General features: G+C 44.7%; 1 protein-coding gene across 2 annotated transcripts in view; it reads left to right on the plus strand.

Moving 5' to 3' along the window:
• The window catches only part of hpgd (15-hydroxyprostaglandin dehydrogenase), a 41,554-nt gene extending 17,156 nt beyond the window's left edge, over nt 1-24,398 (plus strand). For both annotated transcript variants that reach the window (XM_079999919.1, XM_079999920.1), the window contains 3 exons: nt 7,836-7,912; nt 8,700-8,863; nt 23,145-24,398. In XM_079999919.1, coding sequence (XP_079856045.1) covers nt 7,836-7,912; nt 8,700-8,863; nt 23,145-23,268 — 365 coding nt within the window. In that variant the 3' untranslated portion in view covers nt 23,269-24,398. The remainder of the gene's footprint in view (nt 1-7,835; nt 7,913-8,699; nt 8,864-23,144) is intronic.
• Nucleotides 24,399-25,089: the final 691 nt, after the last annotated feature.

Here is a 25,089-nt window from a genome sequence, read left to right on the forward strand (position 1 = left end):
ATGTTGAGGTAAAATAACTCCCAGGGCCCTTGGATATGGATTGGATCCATAGAACTGTGCCAGATACAAGATGTAGCAAAATAGTCTGACATTCCAGACATATGATTAAGTCTTTTATTAGATCACACAATTTATACAACATTATTTTGAAGCCAAGTCTTGGTTCTGCTTATGGTTAAATGCCATAAACCACCTCCAGAATATTTTTGTATTTTAATGCTGGAATCTCTGTACAGTATATATGACATATTAATGACAAATCCATTCAGCGATCTATTTAGAAAATTCCTGCATTTACACTCTTGTTTCAGACTTCTGACTGCTAAGCTTCCATACATGTGTTTTTTCAAAGAGAGGGTGGCATTTACAAAAATATCAACTCACAATCAAAGAGTTCAATCAATTTCCTGGGGAGTAATGCAATCTGTTGTAAATCCTTTCTTGTGAAATATATGTATGTATGTACAGACAGTCCTCACTTAACGACCAAGTTCCATTCCCAGGACCAGGTTGTTAAGCAAATTGGTCGATAAGCAAGGACCCATGTTATTTCACGGTAAGGGAGTGTGGTGATTGTGAACGCTAGTGTAGTGAATACTGACAGACTGCGGGAACGACACTGAGACTGATAACGGTGATGAGATGTATACAGTGTGTATGGTATAGTATATAGTGTATATAGTATATAAAGGGTGATGGGCGATGAGGTGCTTGATGCTGAGATGCCGCGCATGCAGCGCGCACGCCGACTGGTCAGAGAGCTGATCGTAAGTCCGAATGGTCGTTAAACAGATAGGTCGTTAAGTGAGAAGTACCTGTATGTAGTTATGTGACCCTAGTTCAGCTAAATGTTTTTTTAAATTAATCCATTCCAGATTCACAGGTGTAGTAAAACAAGGTCGGACACAGGACAAGCCTCAAACACCAAACGAGATTGATCCAATGTCATTACAAAACTAAGCTTGCGTAAATAAACCCAAGGGGGAATAGTGGAACTTTATGCATTACGAGATGAGTGCTTTACAGTTTATTCAAGCAGGTGTTGCTGGAATACTTCAGGAAACAACTGGGCATGTCGTGTCAAATAAGTAATCTTGAATTTGAAAGCATATGTTTAAAAAGTATATTTGCAATATGTTGCAGAATATACCAATAATTATGACCTTATATATGGTAAAACTATATTATACTGTGGTACCTCGACTTACGACTTGTTCTATAAGATGTTAAAACAGTCATATGTCAAAGCAATTTTTCCCATATAATTATGAAATCATGAAGGGTGAAAATAAACAAAATACACAGCACAAACACAGTAAATATGTCATAGTGTATAGCAAAACGGTTTAGTTTGACATATAAAGGGGTTGTCCATTTTAGAGTCAGAAATAGAGCAAGTTATTATTTTAGCGTGTCACATCATCCTATTTTATCAGTTCTGCACTGCCAGAATATAAATGATTAAACAAAAGAAATGTGTCATGATTTGCAAAGAGCCATGAGAGTGCCTGACGTTGATGAAAGCCATTTTCCATTCGTCTTTGATCTTCTTTGACGCAGACCAGATAATAAGCAGTGCGGAGATCCAGCTTGGTGAACATGATTGCCCCCGGCAAGAGTTCGAAAGCAACCGATAAGAGTGGAAGGTATTCCTTGTCTGTACCATTGGTAATGTGAGAGGGCTCAGCAAGAGACAATCTCACAGAGAACAAAACAAAGTGGACTTGTATTTATACTGAGGGACTAACGAAGGAATGAGCTACAGGCGGAGAAAACAGGTGAAGGGACAGCAAAGCAAAAGGGAGTGGGTGGATCTGAAATGACAAGGAGGTTAGTGACATGGCATGAGAAAATGACCGGATGAAAATAAAACATGAAAACTAATATAAACAGTGGGAGATATGGAAGGATTCATGACACTCGCACAGACAATTTCTGGTCTGACCAGGGGCTTAAAGTTGCAGTCTGAAAGATCTCCGTTTCGTTGTTTTTGGTGGCACCTATGGTGAAAAGCTTTATCTGAGGTGTGTTTTTAGACTTTACTCCCCAGAGATCCAAACAGTGTCACCTGAGTGACGTCAGTTTCCCGTTAGTCACTGCTTGGTGATGGAAAACGCGCCACTAACTGCGTAGCTTGTGATTTGAATGCATGCCGGGAAAGTTGCTACAGACACCAGGTTCTTAATATTCAAAATACTGAAACTGCAAGGGCTTTCATCAGTGAGCCTCAGGCTCAATCACCTTTACATTACCTCATTCGGCGATAGTGACTTAGCAGACATTTATTTAAATGAAAATATTGGAGATTGCCACTTTAAGCTGATTCATGGGTGTTTGAGTTAATTGCTCCCAGGTTCTTTTCAATACACTGGGACAAATTTGACTTTAAAAACAATCTGTCTTGCCAAAAGTGGAAAGACTTTGGCATTCAGTGTGGCAGCTTTTTACAGGTTCCCTTAGAACATGTTCCAAGCTCTCCTTAATAATAAATCTGTTGCCTCAAAGGAAGGGGTTGCCCCACGAATACAATTACCATATTAAACAAGAAAATCAGATTTGACCCTAGGTATGAGATGGGTTCTAATTTACAACCAAACTAGTGAGAAACCAGCTAAGATATGGGATTGGCTCTTCGGTCACCTTTTCTAAGATAAACAATGAAGTTTGGAGAAAAATGTTCCTTCAAAAATAATGTAATAACATGTTATATATATCAAAACTTTTGAAATTGAAAGTATATAGGACGGGGAGGGCCTCGCCCTTGCGCAGGGCGCGGGTGGGCATGGGGGCCCTGCCAGGCGGTTCAGGCAGGGTGTCGCTCTGTTGGCGCGGGAACAGGTACCAGGTCTGAGGCTGCGTCTTGTGCCTGCACATGGGGGTGGGTTGTATGTGTGCGCCTCGGGGATGCAGGGTTTCCTCACACTCTCTGGCTGAGTTATGCTCTTCAGGGCTGGGCGTGGGGGTTGCCTTGCGGGCTCTGAAGCCTTTTCCGCTGCTTAGATGTGCTACGATATAATACTGACCTTATACACCAGAACCAATTGGGACAAGTCCTGTGCACTCACTGGTGGACACATCTCACACACACACACACACACACACACACACACACACACACACACACACATGCGGTCTCATCACAGGCAGACACACACCACCAGCACCTGCTTTGATCACACCCCAACACCGTCCTGATTACATCCCTCTCCTTTTCTTCCTCATTTACTGCCATAACTATGACAGGAAGAGGCCACGTGCAAAATTGTTGTCCAGTTTTCCTGGACATAATTAAGTCTGTTTTTTCGATACATGTCGCCTGATGATTATGCTTTTCGGTGTACACGTTGTACGTGCTGTTTGTTTGTGGTTCTTTGTTTAGTTGTCTCACCCGTGGTCATTCGCCCTCCCTTGAAGGAGTGATTAGCTGTTGATAGACCTAAACATAGTAAAATAGTTCACCAAAGAGGGGGATTGGTGGCTGTTCTGTACAACAAAAAGCATGTGCTCTTGTCATCTTATAGGTCATCCACAGGACAGAGTTATTGCAACAGTTCTTGAAGATTAAATACTTGATAAAGAGTTACGGGTTGAGAACATGAACTTCACTTACAGACTAACTTTGTCCTAGATGCAATGTCATACAAATACTCTGTGTTGTATGCCTAGCATGCAGACAGCAGAGGTTAAAAAAATTATTCAAGATTCAAGACTCAAGATTTTTATTTGTCACATACATATACATACTTCCATACATATATGCAGTGAAATGTAATGCAACGCACCCGGTGATAGCACACAATAAGTCCTAGGAAAAAGTACAAAAATAAAATAAAGTAAAAAGTAGAAAATTCCTTTCTAATAGACCGACTAACTGACTCCTAAAACGTAATACAGTAAGTGGAATACTTATAGAATAAGATAAAAAATATATAGAATAAAATACAATAAAAAATAAATTGAAATAAAATGGAATAGGTTGAAGGAATATGGCTATGTATATACAGATATGTGCATTTAAAGTGGCATGTGAATTAAAGTGGCATGTGAATGTGAATAGTGTGAGGTAGTGTTTGGGATAATACAGCACAGTATACAACAGTACGGCGCAGCAATACGGCATCACGAACAACCCTGAACAGTGATACAGTATGCGGTACAGTATGCTACATACAGTACAGTAGGTAGTGGAGCCTAGTGCATGGCTCAGTTAGGACCCCTGGTGAGGTCAGCGTTGACAGTTCTGATGGCTTGAGGGAAGAAACTCCGTCTCAGTCTCTCTGTTCTCGCTGCGTGACTGCGGAGGCGCTTGCCTGACCGCAGCAGCTGAAACAGTCCGTTGTTGGGGTGATGAGGATCCTTCATGATCCTACGGGCTCTGCTACTACACCTCCTGGTGTATAACTCCTGCAAGGGGGGAGGGTAGTTCCAGTGGTACGTTCAGCTGAACACACCACCCTCTGCAGGGCCCGCCTGTCCTGGGCAGTACAGTTCCCAAACCAGGCAGTGATGTTGCCTGTCAGGATGCTCTCCACTGCTCCAGAGTAGAAGGACTTGAGGATCCTCACCGAGACCCGGAATTTCCTCAGCTGCCTGAGGTGGTAGAGACGCTGCCTCGCCTTTCTCACCAGAGTGTCTGTATGAACAGTCCATGTTAAGTCCTCTGTGATGTGGACTCCCAGATATCTGAAGCTGCTCACCCTATCGACAGAAGTCCCATTAATCCACAAGGGCGCGTGCGTCCTCGATTGTGATCCACGCCTAAAGTCCACAATCAGCTCCTTGGTTTTGCTGACGTTCAGGTGTAGGCTGTTGTCCTGGCACCAGAGGGACAGGTCAGCCACCTCCTCGCGGTAGGCCTTCTCATCGCAGTCGGTGATCAGGCCCACGACCACGGTGTCGTCAGCAAACTTGATGATGGTGTTGGAGCTGGACCTGGCCACACAGTCATGTGTGTACAGGGAGTACAGTAGGGGGCTGAGGACGCAGCCCTGGGGGGATCCTGTATTCAGGGTGAGGGAGCTTGACATGTACTTCCCCACCTTGACCACCTGGGGGCGGCCTGTGAGGAAGTCCAGGATCCAGGTGCACAGCGGAGCATTCAATCCTAGCTCCAACAACTTGACAGCCAGTCTGGTGGGGACTATGGTGTTGAAAGCTGAACTATAATCAATGAACAGCATTCTCACATAGGCCCCCTTCTGGCCATCCAGGTGCGTGAGCGTGGTGTGCAGTACCTGGGAGACCGCGTCATCCGTGGATCTGTTCTGCCGGTACGCGAACTGCAACGGGTCCAAGGTGCGGGGGAGGGAGGCGCAGATGTAATCCTTAATCAGCCTCTCGAAACACTTCATGACCACCGAGGTGAGGGCCACCGGACGGTAGTCATTCGGGCAGGTTGGAGAGGCGATCTTCGGGACAGGAACGACGGTGGACCTCTTGAAACAGGATGGGACCACTGATTCAGCCAGGGAGATGTTGAATATTGTGGTGAACACCGGAGCTAGCTGGTTAGCACAGGTCTTCAGTACTCGTCCAGATATGCCATCTGGGCCCGCAGCTTTCCTGGTGTTCACCCGCATCAGAGCCCTCCTGACCTCGTGCACGGACACTGAGAGTGCGCGCTCATCCCCAGCGGTGTAGCTCCAATTAGCCAGCGAGCTAGCGGTGCTGCTGCCAGACTCGAACCGCGCATTAAAGGAGTTCAGTTGGTTGGCCAGGGAGGCGTCCACACTCGTGGCTGGGGAGGAGCTGCTCTTGTAGTTAGTTATTGTTCGCAGCCCCTCCCACAAGCGTCTTGTGTCCCCCCCGCTCCATCTGCAGCTCCACGGTGTCTCTGTACGTCCGTTTAGCGTCCCTCACCGCCCTCCGCAGATTGTACGACGCCGCTTTGTAATTGTCCATGTTACCAGATACAAGACCGTCGTTGTAAGCGGCCGTGCGCGCATTCAGAGCGCAGCGGATGGATTTATCAACCCATGGTTTCTGGTTTGGAAATATCCGAACTTTCACCGTGGGAACGATTTCATCCGCCAGCGTAATAATAAATAATAATAATAATAATAAAAAAGGAAATATATGGGACATTCAGGAATGGTATTCCAAGTGTGGGACAGATTTACTGAATCATTAATTGTCACTCCCCTACCAATCCATAATGTCCACACATCAATCTTTCCACCTCTGTCTGGTTCTCTCTTCAAATGGACTTCCAAGTGGAGTAAAACTTATTTGATTGAAGTGAATTAGGCTGTTCAGTGAGTCTCGTGAACATTTTGTATTTGAACATTCAGATTAGTTGGAAATTCACAGCAAGACAAGTTTAATTTGGCATTATTACGGAGCTGTCAGAACTTCTCAACAAGAGCTCCAGTTGTTTTTCTTCTCGTGCTGTTTTTAGGTTCCTGTACTGCTTTGGGGCTTTTGGCAGGTTTGGTTATGGAAATAACTGACTATCAAAACAAACCAAATTTAAAAAAGCACATAAAAAGAACAGGCAAGAGGTCATAAAGGTGTGTTGATGATGAGGGAGAGGGATGTGTATGAATGAGGGAGAGGGACAGAGCAAGAGAGAGTTTTTTTAGGCACACAGTCTGTCAAGTTTTGGATCAAACAGTACAGTGGAGTTCAAGTGATAATAAATACAAGTTTATATTCTTAGTCAGAGACATGGGCATTTCCATACTGTTCTGCAAGTTATTGTTCCACATGTAATGTGTATTTTTATGTTTCCATTATTTCAGTGAGCTCTAGTAAGCATTTCGTTTTATTTCTCTATAATGGCTATTCTAACAAATGCAAATATTTTTCTTAGCTGTAGCTCTAAAAAAAAGCTTCATAAATGTATTTGACACTTTTAACTGTAACATTGTGTTTTTAAATAATGGCTGAAGTAACACCAGAAATATGGTAGTAATTCCACACTGATCTTTCAGATAACATAGCCATGGCTGTGCGCCTGTCTGTCTGCCTGCGTGTTTTTGTTCTCCGTGTTTCATTCCTCAGATTTGACAAAATGCATTGACATGTCCAAACATGGTCAACAATCTCTTTATGAAAGGAATGGCTGTTTGTGCAGGCAAATATGCATCTGTATACAGTGTGCTCTCACATCTGTGTGTGTTCCTGCATATTACTGTATATGTGGAAGTAAGCAACACTGATTTACTGGGGCCATTTTTCCATTTATGAGTGTTGAGTTGATGTCATTGTTAAGAAAGCTTATTATATCTGTTTGTTATTGAATGGAGAGATTACATGCACATGCACATTAACCTCTTTATTGTGCCACAATGAGGTTCTGCAGGTTTTATAGAAGGATTGAACTTCTTAAAACATCATTAAAAATCAATTTAACATGTATGGTTATCATTAGTGCCCCCAGAAACATTTCAACATGGTCAAAGAGGCCAGTGAATCTCTTGGGGCACACCCCCAAATGGTTTTAGCATAGCTGCATTTCAGTGTCTAAAATTCTGCAGTTGTACAATTGTAGGGCAGATGAAATGCTCATCACATGACATCTCTATGAGGAAAGACAAATGTGAACCTGCTTTCCAAATGGTGTACGACATACAAACAAATATGTTGTACTTATCGTACAGTGTGTGAGTAAAAATAACATTGTTGTGGCATTGTGGAATAGCCCTTCCACCTGTGTGCAGTGATTGCATACCATGACATTTCACTCACATACTAATTTGGTCTACTAACTAGTATATTCAGAAGCGTGAAGCATGAATTTTTCACTCATCTCAGTATTACATTTTTTTCCTTTCTCATCTCATCTCCTTAGATGCGTTCTCAAATGCTTTGTCTCTTTCTCCTCCACAATCCAGCCTTTCTACATTCTCCGCATCAGCCTGTCTACACAGCAACCAAACACGGAGTCATAGGCTTCACCAGAGCTATGGCGGTGGGTAGGAAATAAACACATACACAGACAGGTTTTACATGCCAAGTTAGGATTTCTATTCTATTCACATGATGAGGTTCTGCGCAGCTCATCAGCCCATCATCTTCTCAGCTCCAAAGTTTCCTTCCTCAGGGATTTTTTATGGTTACAGGGACGCTGCAGCTTTTGGTGGCAAGATGAACCCAAATGCCATGCTAGCTGCAGTTAGCTGTTTTTTTCTGCCAACATAAAGAGACTGTGCACACGAGGCAGGAAGTTAATTACAGAAACATTCTTTGGTTTGTCTTTGCCTCGCACCCTGTGTAAGCAAGAGAAAACAGCTCAAACAGAACCTGTTCCCAGAGCCTAATTGTGGAGGTCACAATCAGTCATTTTAAATGTATCACCTATATGCCTGAATACAGCCCTCAGTGGCTGAGAATTTTTCAATAATATGTGTCATCTCATCACCATATTCTTCTCTTAAATGGATTACAATGACCACTTTAAATCAGCTAAAAATGGCATTTTTGGCCAAATGCACACTTTTATGAAAATACTACATGTTGTACGTGTACGTACCAAAAAGTGCGTGGCAAACACTGGAATACAATTATCATTTTCTTTTAAATGTCATTATGTTATACCATTGCATGTGTCATGTGACTCCCCAACCCTGCGAACCTGTACAAGTTGACAAACTGAAAATAAAATATTGTGTTGAAAAGGCAATCAAATTGGGGGTATTGGTTGAAACTACATCACTAAATCAAGTTTTGGCATTTGTGTGTGTCTGTGTGCATTCCAGGATGCAGCGTCGCAGGGTAACTATGGGGTTCGTATCAACGCCCTCTGCCCTGCATTTGTGGACACACCTCTGCTGCACTCGGTGGAAAACGAGGACAATATGGGAAAGTTTGTCAAGTTCAAAGATGACTTCAAAGACATCATGAAGAAATTTGGAGTTCTGCAGTGAGTTGGGCCCATATGTGTCCACACACACAAACAAACACACACACGCACACACATGCACACACACGCACACGCAAATGCAGGAATGTTGAGAGGTCTGTCCTTGAGAACCATGCCTTTCAGGGTTGTGTACCCAAACTCTGTTTTTTTTGGGCTCCTTTACTCTTTTCAATTGAGGAGCAGTACTGATGGCCTATATGCTTCAGTCTGGGCCAAACAGAACTTTCACTTTGAGCAGAGACCCACATCTGTCCTGGATCCATCGCATTTGCTCCGTACAAATAATAATATTTGTGAGTGCATGCCTACATGCTTAAATGTTGACTTTTTATCCAGACTAAAAGTGATGGAATATCCTCCATTCTGGAAGATCTTTAAATCCATTCGCATCAACCACAATCCACAAGTAGCGGGTAGAATAATACAGATGAGGTCCCACAGCAGTCAGTCAGCAATTTAACTGTAAATCATGTTTTCATGAAATTGCTGGAAATGTTGTCAAACATTTTCTGGAGTAAAAAATCCCTGCATCCATCACAGATATCTGAGGCAGTTTAATAATAGCAAACTGATAGCAGAAAGTAGGAACATATTCGAAGAGGGAACTCTCTCAGGAACTATGAGGTTCCTGAGATTAACGATTAAATATTGTATATACCAAATATTGTATACTCAATAAATTCACATTTCCTTTAAGATTAAGACGTAGTCTGATCAAAGTTGGTGCTCTAAAGAACAGTTTGCTTGAAGGCAGACCAATGCTTTGTTCAAGAGACCAATTAACTTAACTAACTCAATGTTGATAATCAAACCTTTTTTTTTTTTTGAGAATTTAAGATTTCTCAAAAGAGGATATTTAATTATCATTATCAAAATGTTCATCATTCATCATGCACTAAGCATTATAGAAAATTGAAAAAACGTTTTAGAGCCATTTATTCAAATTTCAGGAACATTTCTAACCTTGAAAGCTATATGACAAATCAGGCATCTTTAAAAACCTTAAAGACATTTTTAAGCCAGAAAAGGCAAGCAACTGCATCCAAATGATCTAACCAACACAATTGCAGTGGGGGATAGGCCAACATAAAAAATAGGTCTCTTCTCATTGGTTCGTCAGTGTACATGGAGGAGACACCTTTGCACCGAAGGGAAACTGGCTCTAAGACTTTATCATTCCGACACACGCCCACGGATTCTGCAAGGGGAAGTTGAACAACAGGTTTTGTGTCCTTATTCCAGACACAGCAGGTCATACAAATATAGAACGCTTACAACAAATGCTTTGTTTGTGTCTGTACATGTTGGAATTAATGTTGGGGCATATAAGCTAATATTACCAAACCACTGTTTTATTTTGAATTGCATGTGTAATGTGTGTGTATTAAAAAAATAATAATAATTAAAAAAACTTGACTACTGCATCATAACGATTTTGTCAGGTTAAAACGGTCAAAATTTTTTGTGTGTATGTGTGTGTGTGTGTGTGTGTGTGTGTGTGTGTGTGTATTGTGATAAATTCCCTACTGCGTCGTGGCACTACGTCATCACATAATTCATATTCATTCACAAACTTCTTGCACTGGTCAGTGCGAGAGACATTTCTTTGTCTGCGGTTAGGGGGTCCGGTACCTGGGTCGGGCTGGTGTTCCTTCGCTTGGGTGACGAGGGACTCGATCTCCCAGGTGTGTGTGGCGGCAAGGCACAGGGGTGGAAGGATGGGTTCTGGATCCCCTGTCTTCTCCTCTGGCGTGAGCACACGGGACAGGGCGTCAGGTTTGGTGTTCTTGGTTCCTGGGCGGTAGGATAGAGAGAAGTTAAACCGGCCGAAAAACAAGGCCCACCTGGCCTGCCGAGTTGAGCCGCTTCGCTGTCCGGATATAGGCCAAGTTCTTATGATCGGTCGAAGGGGTGGATTGCTCCCTCAAGCCAGTGGCGCCACTCCTCCAGGGCTAGTTTGACGGCCAGGAGTTCCTGGTTACCCACGCCATAGTTGCGCTCAGGTAGGGTGAGCCTGCAGAACAGAAAGGCACAGGGGTGGAGCTTACCGTCGGTTGGAGAGCGCTGAGAAAGTACTGCTCCTACCCCCGTGTCTGAAGTGTCCACCTCTACCACAAACTGGAGGTTGCCGTGGGGCTGGGCCAAGACTGGGGCCGACAAAAAGCGGCTCCTTAGGTCGAGGAATGCGGCCTCGGCCACGGGGGTCCACTTGAAGGCCACTGCGGTGGAGGTAAGGGCTGAGAGGGGAGCAGCGATGCGACTGAAGTTACGGATGAAGCGCTGGTAGAAGTTTGCAAACCCGAGGAACCGTTGGAGCTGCTTCCTATTGGCTGGGGTTGGCCACTCCAACACGGCGGCCACCTTCTTGGGGTCCATCTCCATCCTCCCTTGGCCAATGATGAATCCCAGGAAGGAAATGGACGGAACATGGAAGACACACTTCTCGGCCTTAACAAACAGACGGTTCTCCAGGAGGCGCTGCAGCACCAGGCGTACATGTCCTACGTGGTCGGAGAGGGATTTGGAGAAAATCAAGATGTCGTCGAGGTACACAAAGACAAATGAGTTGAGCATGTCCCGGAGGACATCGTTAATTAGGGCCTAGAAGACCGCTGCGACAGGCCAAAGGGCATTACTAGATACTCGAAGTGTCCGAGCGGGGTGTTGAACACGGTCTTCCACTCGTCCCCTTCGCGGACGCGGACCAGGTGGTAAGCGTTGCGGAGGTCGAGCTTGGAAAAGTGGGTGGCACCCTGAATCCATCAGGGGCAAGGGGTACTTGTCTTTGATAGTGATGTCGTTAAGTCCCCTGAAGTCAATGCAAGGACGGAGGGTCTTGTCCTTCTTAGCAACAAAGAAGAACCCTGCGCCTAGCGTAGAAGACGAGGGGCGAATAATCCCAGCAGTGAGAGAGTCGCAGATGTAAGTTTCCATGGCCTCCTATCGGGCCGGGAGACGTTATACAGGCGACTGCAGGTGAGGGGGGCGCCTGGCAGGAGGTTGATTGCGCAGTCGTAGGGGCGCTGAGGTGGTAAGGATAGCGCCCCCTGCTTGCTGAAGACTGGGGCCAGGTCCAGATATTGCGACGGAACCGAGGACAGGTCAGGGCTCTTGGGGGCCCCTGGCGGCGCGTCCGGCGGCGGGGTTAAGGGCGAGCGGAGGCAGTGGGCATGACAGTGTGTGCTCCAGGAGCTCACGCTACCCGAGCGCCAGTCCATCTGAGGGTTGTGGGTCTGGAGCCAGGGGTACCCCAGAACCATGGGGTTCAGTGGGGAATCTATGAGGAAGAACCTCAAGGACTCACGGTGGTTGCTGGAGAGTAGCAGCTTGAGGGGGACTGTCTGGTGGGTAATCCGGGTCAGATGTGACCCATTCAGCCCCTTGACCTCGAGCGGTGCGGGGAGAGGGACGGGTGTCAGCCCTAGCTGGCGTGCTAGTCCCTGGTCAAGAAAACTCGCATCCGCCCCGGAATCTATGAGAGCGGAGGAAGAGAGTGTTATATCCCCCCACGAGAGGGTAACTGGGAGCAGAGGAGAGGAGAGGGTTGGAGCTGGAGCGACCGGAACGTAACTCTACCAAGGAGTCGCCCTCTCGTGGCCGGACCGGGCAGGTGGGTCAGAGGTGTCCCAGCCGGCCGCAATACAGACAGGCGCCGGTCTGTATGCGGCGTGCTCGCTCCTCGGGGGAGATCCGGGACCAAGTTGCATTGGCTCGGCATCGGAGAGAGTCGGGGGACTTCTGAGGCACCCAAGAGTAGTGGGCGCTGGAGACTCAGGCGTGGCCGCCCAGGCGGGAGGCGCGGGCTGGAGTCTCGCCTCCTCCCTCTCTTGCTGGCGCTCCCGTAGCCGGTTGTCCACGTGGATGGCGGTCTCCACTAGTTGGTCCAGATCCGTGGGTTTGTCCCGCCACGCCAACTCGTCCCGCAACTCGTCGTTCAGGGCGCGCTAAAACACGTCCTGCAGGGCTCCATCATTCCAGCCACTTTCTGCGGCTAAAGTCCGGAACTCGACGATGAGGGAGGCGACGCTACGAGAACCCTGGCGAGGAGTCTTCTGGCGGCCTCCTTGCCGCAAACTGGGCGGCCGAGGACTCTCCTCATTTCTCGGGTGAACAGATCGTAGGAGAGACTCAGGGGGCCCCCCTGACTCCAGACCGCAGAACCCCAGCCGAGAGCTGCCCCTCTCAGGCAGGAGATGAGGAACGCCATGCAGGCACTATCAGAGGCACACGACGACGGCTGCTGTTGAAAAACCACCGCGCACTGCACGAGGAAGGCGCGGCAGGTGCCGAAATTGCCGTTGTAAGGCGCTGGGGCCGGAACGTGGGGCTCAGGGGAGACGAGAGAGGCGCTGGGAGCCCTGGTGGGGAAAGGAGGGCGGGTTGGAGGAGCAGGGGGGGCCACGGGGGCCGGAGGACCCTGCAGGCTGCTGACGGCCGCCGAGATGGTCTGGAGGTGTTCCGCAATGTCCCGGAGGGCCTGGTTATGTTGCCCAAGCAACACTCCTTGGTCCCGGAGTGCGCGGCGGAGCCCTTCTGTGTCGGCTGGGTCCATGGTTTCCTGGCCAGACCGTACTGTCACGACCAGAGCTAGGAGAGACCCAAACGCACGACACAGGGAGACGGAAGCCAGTCAAAGGATGTTTATTAGCCTGGACGGTGGAGCTGGCCAGGGGGACCCGGTCAGGTAGGGATGGAGCAGGGTTGGGGAGGGACGATGAGGACCAGGAGAAGGGGTCCAGGATCCGGGTGGAGAGACGGGGAACAAGGCTGGATGGAGAAGGACGGGCAGCCTTGGTCGACGAGCGGAGACAGGCAGGTAAACCGGGCTGGCTGGATTTGGAGAGACAGACTGGGTCGACGAGAGGAGACAAGCAGGTAAGGGGAAGACGAGACAACGAGACATAAACTAGGAACTAGAAACAAGCACTAGGAGCTAGGAACTTGGATCTTGGAACTTGGAACTTGGAAGGAAGCCAGTAGTTGTACAACTCGGGTAAGCTAGTTGATGGTCTGGCAAGGAATGGCTGGGAAGCTGAGACTAAATACTGTGCAGGTAATTTATCCCAGGTGTGTGTAATTGGGCTCGAGTAGGGAGCTGCAGATGGGGCAAGGGCGGCCTCTAGTGGCGCTGGGAGACTGTGGGCCTAACAGAATGTACCCACGCTGCGCTATGGCAGCTTCCAGTGATAGCAACAGTGGACAGCCACCACGAAGTCCCCGTCCCCGCAGGACCGGGTGGGTCCCGGAACATCTTGAGGACTTAGTGCTTGGCTACCCACCGAGGCATCACTCCCCATCAGTCAATATGGAAAAATGCAGCAGCCAAATGTTCAATGTTCAATACCTGCCTGCGACCAGTACAGGGACACAGAGGATGAAAGATTGTGCCATATGGAGGTGTGCCTCGAGGGAGCCACCAGAGAGATGAGGGTAATGCAAAGGGTTATGGTACCCGCCCAGCTTTGAAACCTACCTTCATGATAGGTTGTTTTACTACCCATACCCGCCTGTGCCAGTGCCACAGCCAGCTCCGCCAGCACCTGGGCCACAGCCAGCTACCAGCACCTGGGGAAACAGCCTGTCCCAGCACTAGATCAGCAGGCCCACCCTGCTACATAGCCCCAGCCGGCTCCGGACCCAGCTCAGCTGGCCCATTCAGCATCTGCTTTCCCGCCTCATCAATGACCGGCAGAACCATACCCAGGCCGAGCTTATGGACAGTATCAGTATCAGTAAAACTTTCTCCGCCTCCACCCAGCCAGCATAAGCTGATGTACCCTCCATGGCTCCCTCCAGCCACAACTGGTCCTCCTCCCTACACCATGCAGCATCATGAAAATGCCCATTGCTTCATCCTTCGGCATACACAAGCCCAAGCTCAGCTCCTTCAGTTCCGGTAAGGAGAGTGACTTTGTTATGCTCAAGAAGGGACTAGACCAGGGGTGGGCAAACTACGGCCCGCGGGCCACATCCGGCCCGTTGGTCTTTTTAAACCGGCCCGCAGAAGATTGGTACAGATTTCATAATTATGACTGCATTCATTTCACCTTGACCTGTAATGCCTGGCGTTTCCACCAGGTGCCGCATTAGGTGCAGTGACTTGATTTTGCAGCGCCCGAGCTACTCTTTGTTATTACTCTGCTACTACTCTGAACCCATCTGCAACAATGAGTGGGCCAAAGAAAAGAAAAGTCCACAGTGAATGCCGAGTGTTTAATAAGGAATGGACAACTAAATACTTTTTGACTGAAGTCCGGTCAAAGGCTGCATGTCTTATTTGCCAAGAAACGATTGCGGTTTTAAAGGAATGCAACATCAGCCGTCACTTTTCTACCAAGCATGCTAATTACGCTAACAACCAATCAACGCAAGAACGGACGGCTACCGCTCAGAGGTTGGCAGCTGGCAGGCAGCTGGCTTGCAGGCTCAGCAAAACACCTTTATCCGACAAACTGCCATCTAAGAATTAAGCACGAAGGCAAGTTATTTGCTGGCATTCAAATTAGCAAAAGCCAGCAAGCCTTTCTCCGAATGGGAGTTTCTCAAAGAGTGCATGGTAGAGACAGCAGGTATCTTGTGTCCGGAGAGCAAGAACAAATTTGAAAAAATGAGCTTATCATGCAGGACAGTGACTTGCCGTGTTGAATTAATTGACAAAGACTTAGCTCGCAAGCTAAACAAAAAAGGGAAGTCATTTACATTATATTCATTGACGAAAGTAATGACATAAAGGACACCGCTCAGGTTTTTTTTTTTTTCAGAGGGATTAATGACAATTTTGAGATAACGAAGGAGTTTTTTGCCGTGGAATCCTTAAAAGGGAAAACACGGGAAGAGGACTTGTATGACAGTATGTCGGCGGTCATCAAGAGGCACAAGCTACCTTGGAGTACGCTCGCCAACGTTACCACAGATGGATCGCCAAATCTGACGGGAAAAAACGTCAGACTGCTCAAAAGAATCCAGGGGAGGGGGAAAGAGGACAACCCTGAGCAGGAGGTAATTTTCCTACACTGCATAATTCACCAGGAAGCACTGTGTAAATCCAGATTGCAGCTTGACCACGTGGTGAAGCCAGATGTAAAACTCGTTAACTTTATTTGAGCGAGGGGACTTCACCATTGTCAGTTTATTAAGTTTCTTGAAGAAACTGACGCTGATCACAGGGACTTACTTAACCATTCTAATGTCCGCTGGTTAAGTTTGGGGAAAGTATCTCAACGAGTGTGGGAGCTCAAACAGGAGATTATCTCATTTTTGGAGCTACTTGAGAACGCTGACAAGTTTTCTGAGCTGAGTGACACAGATTGGATTTGTGATTTAGCTTTTGACGTGGACATACTGACACACATGAATGAGCTGAACTTGAAGCTGCAAGGGAAAGACCAGTTTGTCCATGAAATGCATACAAATGTCAGAGCCTTCAAAACCAAGCTAGCTTTACTCTCAAAGCAAATGTCAAACAAGTCATCCGCTCATTTCCCCACACTGGCTACGTTGAATGAGGCCCCGCAACATGTGAAAAAATACAGGAAATCACTGGATGACCTGCATGAAGAATTCTGCCGTCGGTTCTCTGATTTTGGAAAAATTGACAAGTCACTTCAGCTGGTGTTCCTTCTCACAAGACCCTGAAACGGCGCCACAGGAAGTTGCAGTTGGAACTGATTGATCTCCAATGTGACACCGTCTTAAAGGAGAAGTTCAATTCTCTAAACTGGATGAGTTTTATGCTTCATTAAGCGCAGCCAAATTTCAGAAGATGGCAGAGAGGATGCTGGTGTTGTTTGGCTCTACGTATTTGTGTGAACAGACTTTTAGTGTGATGAACACCAACAAAGCACGCCACAGATCCCAGTTGAGTGATGAACACCTCAGATCTGTTCTGACCAGACTTGGATGCACTGGCAAAAATGGGTGATCAACAACACTGTTCCTACTAAAAGGTAAGTGTATTAACACTATAATGCTTTTTCTCTGTTTATGTTTGATATGTATGCATCTTGTGCTGACCCGACCTGTCTGTCAAATTTCAAAAGTCAATGTGGCCCCTGGGCCAAAAAGTTTGCCCACCCCTGGACTAGACAGTGTGCTCGGCCCCCATAGGCACTTAACAGAGGACTACAAATAAAGCATCCCAGTGTCTACCAGATGGCCAAGAGATACTTGAACGACCCCACTCCATACACAAGCAGCATGCACGCTCTTCAGCTGAGATACAGTCAACCATGGCAGCTGGTCCAGGTGGAGCTGAAGGCCATACTGAACTCTCCTTCAATCAGGCCGGTTGAAACCGAAGCCATTGAGAACCTCTCATCAACCGACAGCACACTGGTGGGGATGCTCAGTACTATGGACGACCCCTCCAGGTCAGAGCTGAGCTGTGGGTCTCATGTTGACACTGTCCTCGCCAAACTCGCCTTCGGCGACAGAGACGGCTTCATAGGGTACTGTTTCTCCGCTGCGGCATCATCCGCAGCGGCACTGGCTGGACTTACACACTACCAGACCTCGCTGAGTGATAGGAAGTCGCAGGTCGGACAGGTCTCCAGACAGGCTACATCCTTCACCCCTCCCCCACCTGACCTGTATCTGCATGTCGAGAGACTGTGGCAACTCTAAACACTGCCACACAGACCTAAGAAGGAGGTGATACACTCCAAGCAGGATCAGGTTCAAGTTTCACCCAATTGGTATCTTTCATGCCTGTTCTTCTATACGATAAATAAACCTTTGGAATTAAGAAATTGCCATTCTAATGGAAGATAATTAGCCAGTCTGGGTACCCCAGCAGTCAGCAGAAAACATTTGTAAAATGTGTGTATATATGTGTGGATATATATCTATATATGTATATATAAATACTGTATATATATCTATATATGTATATATAAATACTGTGTGTATATATATATATACGTGTCTTTATATATATGTATATATATATGTATGTATGTATATGTGTATATGTATATATGTATATGTGTGGAAATACTGTAAATAGTTATATATATATATATATATATATATATATATATATATATAAACATACACACACAAAATGTTGAAAGTTTTAACCTGACAATATCAGTATGATGCAGTAGTCAGGTTATTGTTTTTTATACCCATACATTACACACATACAGTTAAAAATAGCTAAAATTACACATACAGTTAAACACACCCAACAGTGTCATTGTATATTGCACTAGAACAAAACACAGCGGTCACTCACTTACCTAAGAAAGGAATGTCTGTAATTCACCCCACCCTCTCTAAATACAAGACTAACTGCCACTGCTGCTTTGTGTGGTGTCTTCCTATAGTTAGATCTATCCATATACACCTACTGACAGACATACAGATACAAGGACAGTATTTACCTTCACAGAATTAAAATTAAAAATTAAAAATGTCATACAAAATAAATGCATTTGGATATATTGGCCGGCTCCACATATTCAAGGGGGTCGACAAATTAACAGAAATACCATATGTACAGGAACAGGAGTATGTGCGTGACCAATGTTCATAGTATGAATTATATGAATTACTTAAGCAGCAATATCTTTGGGGATTAAATTTATCATATACACTACTCACAAAAAGTTAGGGATATTTGGCTTTCGGGTGAAATTTATGGAAAATGTAAAAAGTTCACGTGACAGTGTTATTATATCATGAAAGTAGGGCATTTAAGCAGAAGCATGCAATGGTGATTTCCTCATCTCAAACAATTTATTGAAACAAAAGCCAACAACAGTGTTGGGTATACCACAACAAAAAATGTCAATGTTTCAATAACTTGTCATGTGCCCTTGAGCATAAATTACAGCTTGACAATGATGTCTCATGCTGTTCACAAGTCTACTTATTGTCTGCTGAGGCATGGCCCCACAGTCTTCTTGAAGGGCGGCCCTCAGGTCATTGAGGTTCTGGGGTACAGAGTTACGAGCCTCTACACGGCGACTCAGCTGATCCCATAGGTTTTCTATGGGATTCAGGTCTGGAGAAAGTGCAGGCCACTCCATTTGAGGTGCCCCAGTCTCCAGCAGCCGTTCCCTAATGATGCGACCTCGATGAGCGAGAGCCTTGTTGTCCATGAAGATGAAAGGAGGCCTGTGTTGTTCATGCAGGGGCACAATGACTGACTTAGTGATGTTATTCAGGTAGTATGGGCCATACTGAATTCTCCTTGAATCAGGCCGGTTGAAACCGAAGCCATTCAGCCACTGTACCATTCAAAAAGTCTAGGGCAGTTCTGTATTGACTAGACACACCTGCCCACACTAACACCACCACCACCAAAGGCTCATCTGGTGACAACAGTGGCTGATGCATAGCGCTCTTTTTGACGTGTCCAACATCGTTGGCGGCCATCATTTCTGCTAAACGTGAATCGACTTTCATCAGAGAACAGCACTGAGGACCACTGGTCCCTCGTCCAGCGTAAATGCTCCCTGGCCCATGCAAGACGATGATGCCTGTGCCTGGTGATGTGGTCAGGTACCCTTGCAGGTCGTCTAGCACGCAGACCATGCTGATGTCAATGGTTTTGGTGGTTTTGAATGGTCTGACGTGACACATGGGTGCCTCTCACCTCCCTTAAATGTGCCTGGAGTTGAGTGGCATTCATCATCCGGTTCCGCAGGGCACTGTTCACAATGAAGCGCTCATCAGTGTGGGATGTGGCCAAAGGACGTCCACTTCTATGCCTTTCTGTGACTCTTTCAGTCTCTGTATCTCTGTTGCAACCTGCTGATGACACTCTGACACTCTAAGCTCAGTGGCCACTTCCCTCTGAGAACATCCTGTTTGAAGCCTCGCAATGGCGAGGTACTGTTGATCAATTGTTAGGTGTCGTCTTGGTCTCATGATGTCAAAATGTGAACAGCATGATGAAGAGGAGTGTTTAAATACCAATTCTAATTGAACCAGGAAATGTATTGGTCGATTCATAGATCAAACACCTGTTGTGAATTGTGCCGTTCAGCTCCTTGTTAGAGAACAGCAAGTTGTGCAAAAAGTACTGAAACATTGAACAGTTGAACATGTGCATTCAAAAGTTTAGAGAAGGTCAAATTAAGTTCACCTGTAAAGGTTATAGTGCATTTTAGGTTCATCCTGAAATTTCACCCGAAAGCCGAATATCCCAAACTTTTTGTGAGTAGTGTATTATAGCACATTGAGAATTATTTACTGTTAAAGTCAACTATCGGAGCGAAGAAATGTTGGAATTCTGAGAACTGTAGTTCTGCTGCAGTATCCCAATGTTGTAAATTAGTGACATATTCTGTTTTGGCTTTAGTTGTGACAAAACATCAGACAGCAGTAATGGTTAGAGACATTGATATCAGATACTAAAATATTATAGATGCTTATCTGCCCCTGAGATAACTACATATACAGTGGTACTTTGACTTACGAGTTTAATTTGTTCCGTGACAGAGCTATAATTCAATCTGCTCGTATAGCAATTCAATGCCATTAATCAGTTCCAGTCCCCAAAGAAACACCCCAATTTTACGTGTTTTTAAATAAGAAAAATGTATTTATAAATAACATATTTTATAAAAACATAATAAAACATAATAAAAGAGAATGTGTAGACAATTTCTGCCTTCTCGCAGATGATACCCTCCGTATCTCCTGCGAGCCGCTTCTCCGTCAACCACACCAACAGCAGATTCTCCATCTTTTCATGGACAGCGGTCTGCAGCGTAGACATTATTTTAACGCCCTTGGCTGGCGTAATACCCTTTATCGTCTCCTTCTGCTTCAGTATGGTACATATCGTAGAAGTACTACGCTCGTACTGCCTCGCCAATTCCATCACATGCACACCTCATTGTTTTCTATTATTTGGCGCTTTAAGTCAATGGACATCATCTGCTTCTTCTTCTTGCACTTCTTTTTTCGGACCCATGTTTCGGAAAAAAAAAATTGGCAAAATAACTGCACAAAAAGCACAAATCGCGAGCACAAAACACAAAAGAGATGCTTCCACGCTCAGGTCACCACATGAAGTGAAGGAGTGAGACGCAGGATGCTGGCCGCATTCGCTCGCCACGCCAACCAGCAACGGTGCACCTGAAGCTCGCTCCTCGTAACTCACATTTTTGCTCACAAATCAATACAAAAAAATCGACGGAACCACGGCTCGTAACTCGGAAAACTCGTATGTTAGTGCGCTCGTAGCTCAAGGTACCACTGTAGTGTGTTGCCGTGCTGATGCATGGCCTCAGTAACATGTTGATATAATTCTAGGTTGTGAAAGAGGTTCACAAACTCCATAGCTTTATTATTATTATTAATTTGGAAATTCATATCTACATTGACAATTATTAGATCTTAACTAATGATGGTAAGTGACACAAGATTAGAAAATTCTGAAATAAAGACTGATGACTGCTTTAGGGGTCGGTACACTGTTAAAATGAATACTGCTGGTACAGCCTTCAGAACAATAGCTAGCCGCACCGTCTGGGCTAAGCCAGGTCTCAACAAGAAACATGAAATACAGTTTATTTTCAGAGATAACATTGTTAACTTAAAAAACTCTTATTCGTTAAGAATGTAACAATAAGTAGAGCCATGTTTATAAGGTGAGTTGGATGTACTTAGTGATTATTTTGTATCAGTGTTGATCAGCTTGTTTAGACTGACACAGCAATGTAACTTTTTGGCATATTTATTGGTCGTAACACAGACTTTGTGACATTGTGACGCTTCCCGGGCCTGTTATTAGTTATAGTGGGGATGGTGAAATAGAATGTGCATTAGATTTCATTAGAGTTTGATGTTTGTGGATAAAATATGTGAGCCTCAGTGGTTGGGACAGAAGGTTGTGTTTGACAAGTCCAGAGCAGTTCAGAAAAGAGTTGAAATGCTTTCATCAAAAAGTCCTTGGAAGTGGGGGGCTTGGTTCATTCTTGCCACTTCAATGGTTGATCTCAAAAGCGTCCAGTGCAAATCCCCCTCATTTCCTTTCACTTACCTATTTTTATAATTTTTTGCTATCCCTGCTGCTCTCTGCGGCTGCTGATCCTGTCGTTATCATTAACGATACAGAATCTTACAATAAATCCTTTGATTGAATTTGAAGTAGCTTACATCTCTTAATATAGTAACAGGAAACATTTTTATTACAAAAATCACGCCATCTAACTTCTGGGTAGCAATGCATTGATCAGCTGTTGTCCAACTTCTCTTTCAATGCCCACAACCGTTGCTTCAGCAGGGCAGAAGTTGTTTTGAACAGTGTTTTTTCTGTAATACAGAATCTTGCAGCACAGGACTGCTCCTACATGAACATGCACACCCTATCAGGTTAGAACGTTTCTTTATTAGTAGTGCTACTCCTCTAACTTCACTTATTATACTATTATTTTATAATATATATATATATATATATATTATGACTTCAAGCCATTCACATGCTACATGCCTTTTGTTGCTAATCCTCCCAACTATCTTTTGAAAAGGGTGAAAGAACAATCCTCAATCAAGCCTTCTGAATACTTCTTGCTTCTTGTATCTTGCAAGCGTCACTTCAGGGTTTTTTTCAGGGGACCTCATTTTTTTGACAACCTGCAATTTGGGAGCTGACTACTCTGCCTCTTTGGAACTGTTAGTTGGCTCATATCAAAGTATTAATTGTCAGAACTGTAATATGTATTATAGTATGTAACTGTGGTGGTTTTGCCTACCACAAGTGGCCTTTCCAGAGCCCGCCGACACAGAGACACAGATGATGGGGTTGAAAACACACCTGTTTTATTGTAGAGTGGGCAAGGGGAAACAAGCCCGGAGCAGGTGGCCAGTGTGTCATGACAAGGGCTCCTCTCCTGTGTGTGTAGGGATGGGGGTTTTACCTGTTGCTCGTTGATTACTCTAATGAGCAAAGGCATACAGCCACCTTGATCCTGGGCCAAATTAACTATATCCAAGACAGGTGTGGCAATATTGTGAGGACCGTGGTTAATTGACAAAATCCACCACCTTGAAACTTTAGTTTATTACCAACCACACCCCCATTTTCTGATTGGATACAAAGTTAAGGGGTTAGCAGGAATTAAAATTGTCTGGAGATGGCCTCTAAAAAATGTAAGAGGGGTAGACCATCTACATATCTACCCAAGCCGGTTTTCCTCTGCTCTGCTACACATTTTTAGTAGATTGAGATGAACAGGAAAATCCAAATCAATTAAAACTTTTTTTATATAACGGGTGCAATTCCTGCCTCTGATTTCCATTTTTCTTTGTCTCCCTTACACCTAAGGCCGTCGCTGATAGCAGAAGGAATGATGCAAATGATCATGGACAGCGATCTGAATGGTGCTGTGATGAAGATCACCTGCTCCAAGGGAATCCACTTCCACACCTACGAACCTCTATCTGCCTGAACCGTAGGGAGCTGCCGATCTCCCCTCACTGGCATATATCCTGTCAGGTCACAACGTATTGTGGTTAGCAGTGTTAGGTTCCAAATGAAATGGTGTCGTATCAAGGAGTTTAATTCTTCTAAAAATGACAAGCGCAACAACAGAATGTCTGATCAATGGCAAACTGTCTTCAGCGGGCTGGTCAGTGTGAAACTGGAATAGCAACCCACATACTGTTGCAGTGATGTCATAACATGGATCATATGGATGGATGGATGGATATGGATCATCAAGTCTGAAATCAATGAACAATGAATGCTGTCCATAGCGATCTCGTGGGATATTGACGGCAATATTGAAGTGTTCTGGAATACAAAAAAAAATGTAGAATGTAAAATGTTACAACCTATGGCAGAAACCATGTTGAGAACGCTACTTTGAAATTGTTGCTTACTAAGCTACAAGCTATTAATGATTTAAAGTACCTAAGTTAAAGCCAAGCTGGGATTTGATGAACATATACTATTACAAGTACAGAAAACTCCAATGAGGCTGCTTAATCAAATTCTTTGAGGAAAATCAACTGTGGCACAATGTAATTCTCTCTTTGTACCCAGTATTTTTTAACAATGATTGATAAATAATTATCTTTTTCTTTTCTTTGTAATTATTAAACATCCTTGACATACCTGAACAATCCATTAATCATTACCTTATCTTGTTTAATCTTGTTAGCTTAGTTAGTACATGCACACCATGGCAGAGACACACTTGCACACAATCTAAGTTTCTCCACTAATCAGAAGTCTGGACTGGTGCCTGATGTTGTCTTTGTGTGTTGTAAATAATGTTGGAATGATTATGTTAAAGAGAAGAAATGATGTAGCATAAATTGCAAACTAGCATTTTATGTAGTATGCTGAATTAGTATATGGGTGTTTTTAGTGTGTCCAAAACCATAAAACCACTAATGTACCAAAGTGCCCGGATGGCATGCTACATCCGATGAAATGCGTACTGTAGTATGCAAACGATGCACACTACCAAGATAGATGCACACGACCAAAATCCAAGGGTTCTTTTGTCCTTCCACTTTAAAGGAATAGGATTATAGGATTTTTCTAAATTAATGACATAACTGTCCAATCAACAGCAATAATTTAAGCCCATTGTATGTATTGATAACTGTGGAAAACTGTGTTTTTTTGGTTGTTATTCTCGAATAAATTGTGCTGTGGCTATTTGGCAGGCTTTCAGGTAGTGAATGACGACTGACATCAGAGCAGTGTAAATCAAATTGAATACCAACTTACAACTTAAGTCTATTATCAGTTGGCTGTTTATTTGGGGCTATATTTATTACATATGCATACAGGGCTTGATTTGAAAAAGGGCAAACCTTTAAATTAAACATTTACAGCTGTAACTGTGGTCTCAAAAATAATAATAAAAAAAAAAAAAAAAAAAAAAAAAAAGCTTGGTTAACAGGCAGAACACATAGTAGAAAACTTTACAGGGGAGGAAAGGTCAATTAAAATCCTGTCTCCGAAAATCCCTCTCACCCTTTATAGTTTATCAAATATATGCTTGAAAGAAATTATGGCAACGTTATGCAAAGTATCTGATTGACATTTATATTTTTTGTAAAAATAATTGCAGAACTGCAATTAAGGGTGAATTTCGAGCAATGGCCATCGCAAATTTGGTATGATATTCATGCACATCGCAGTATTAGGGTTCTGAATTCAAAAGCACATTGTTAAAGAATCTTTCAGCATTTCATTGCATTGTACTCCATGGTAATTTAACACACAAAAATTATGACATCAGACCAAAACTTTT

This window comes from Zeus faber, assembly GCF_960531495.2.
Source record: "Zeus faber genome assembly, chromosome: 4".
Taxonomy (NCBI): Eukaryota; Metazoa; Chordata; class Actinopteri; order Zeiformes; family Zeidae; genus Zeus; species Zeus faber.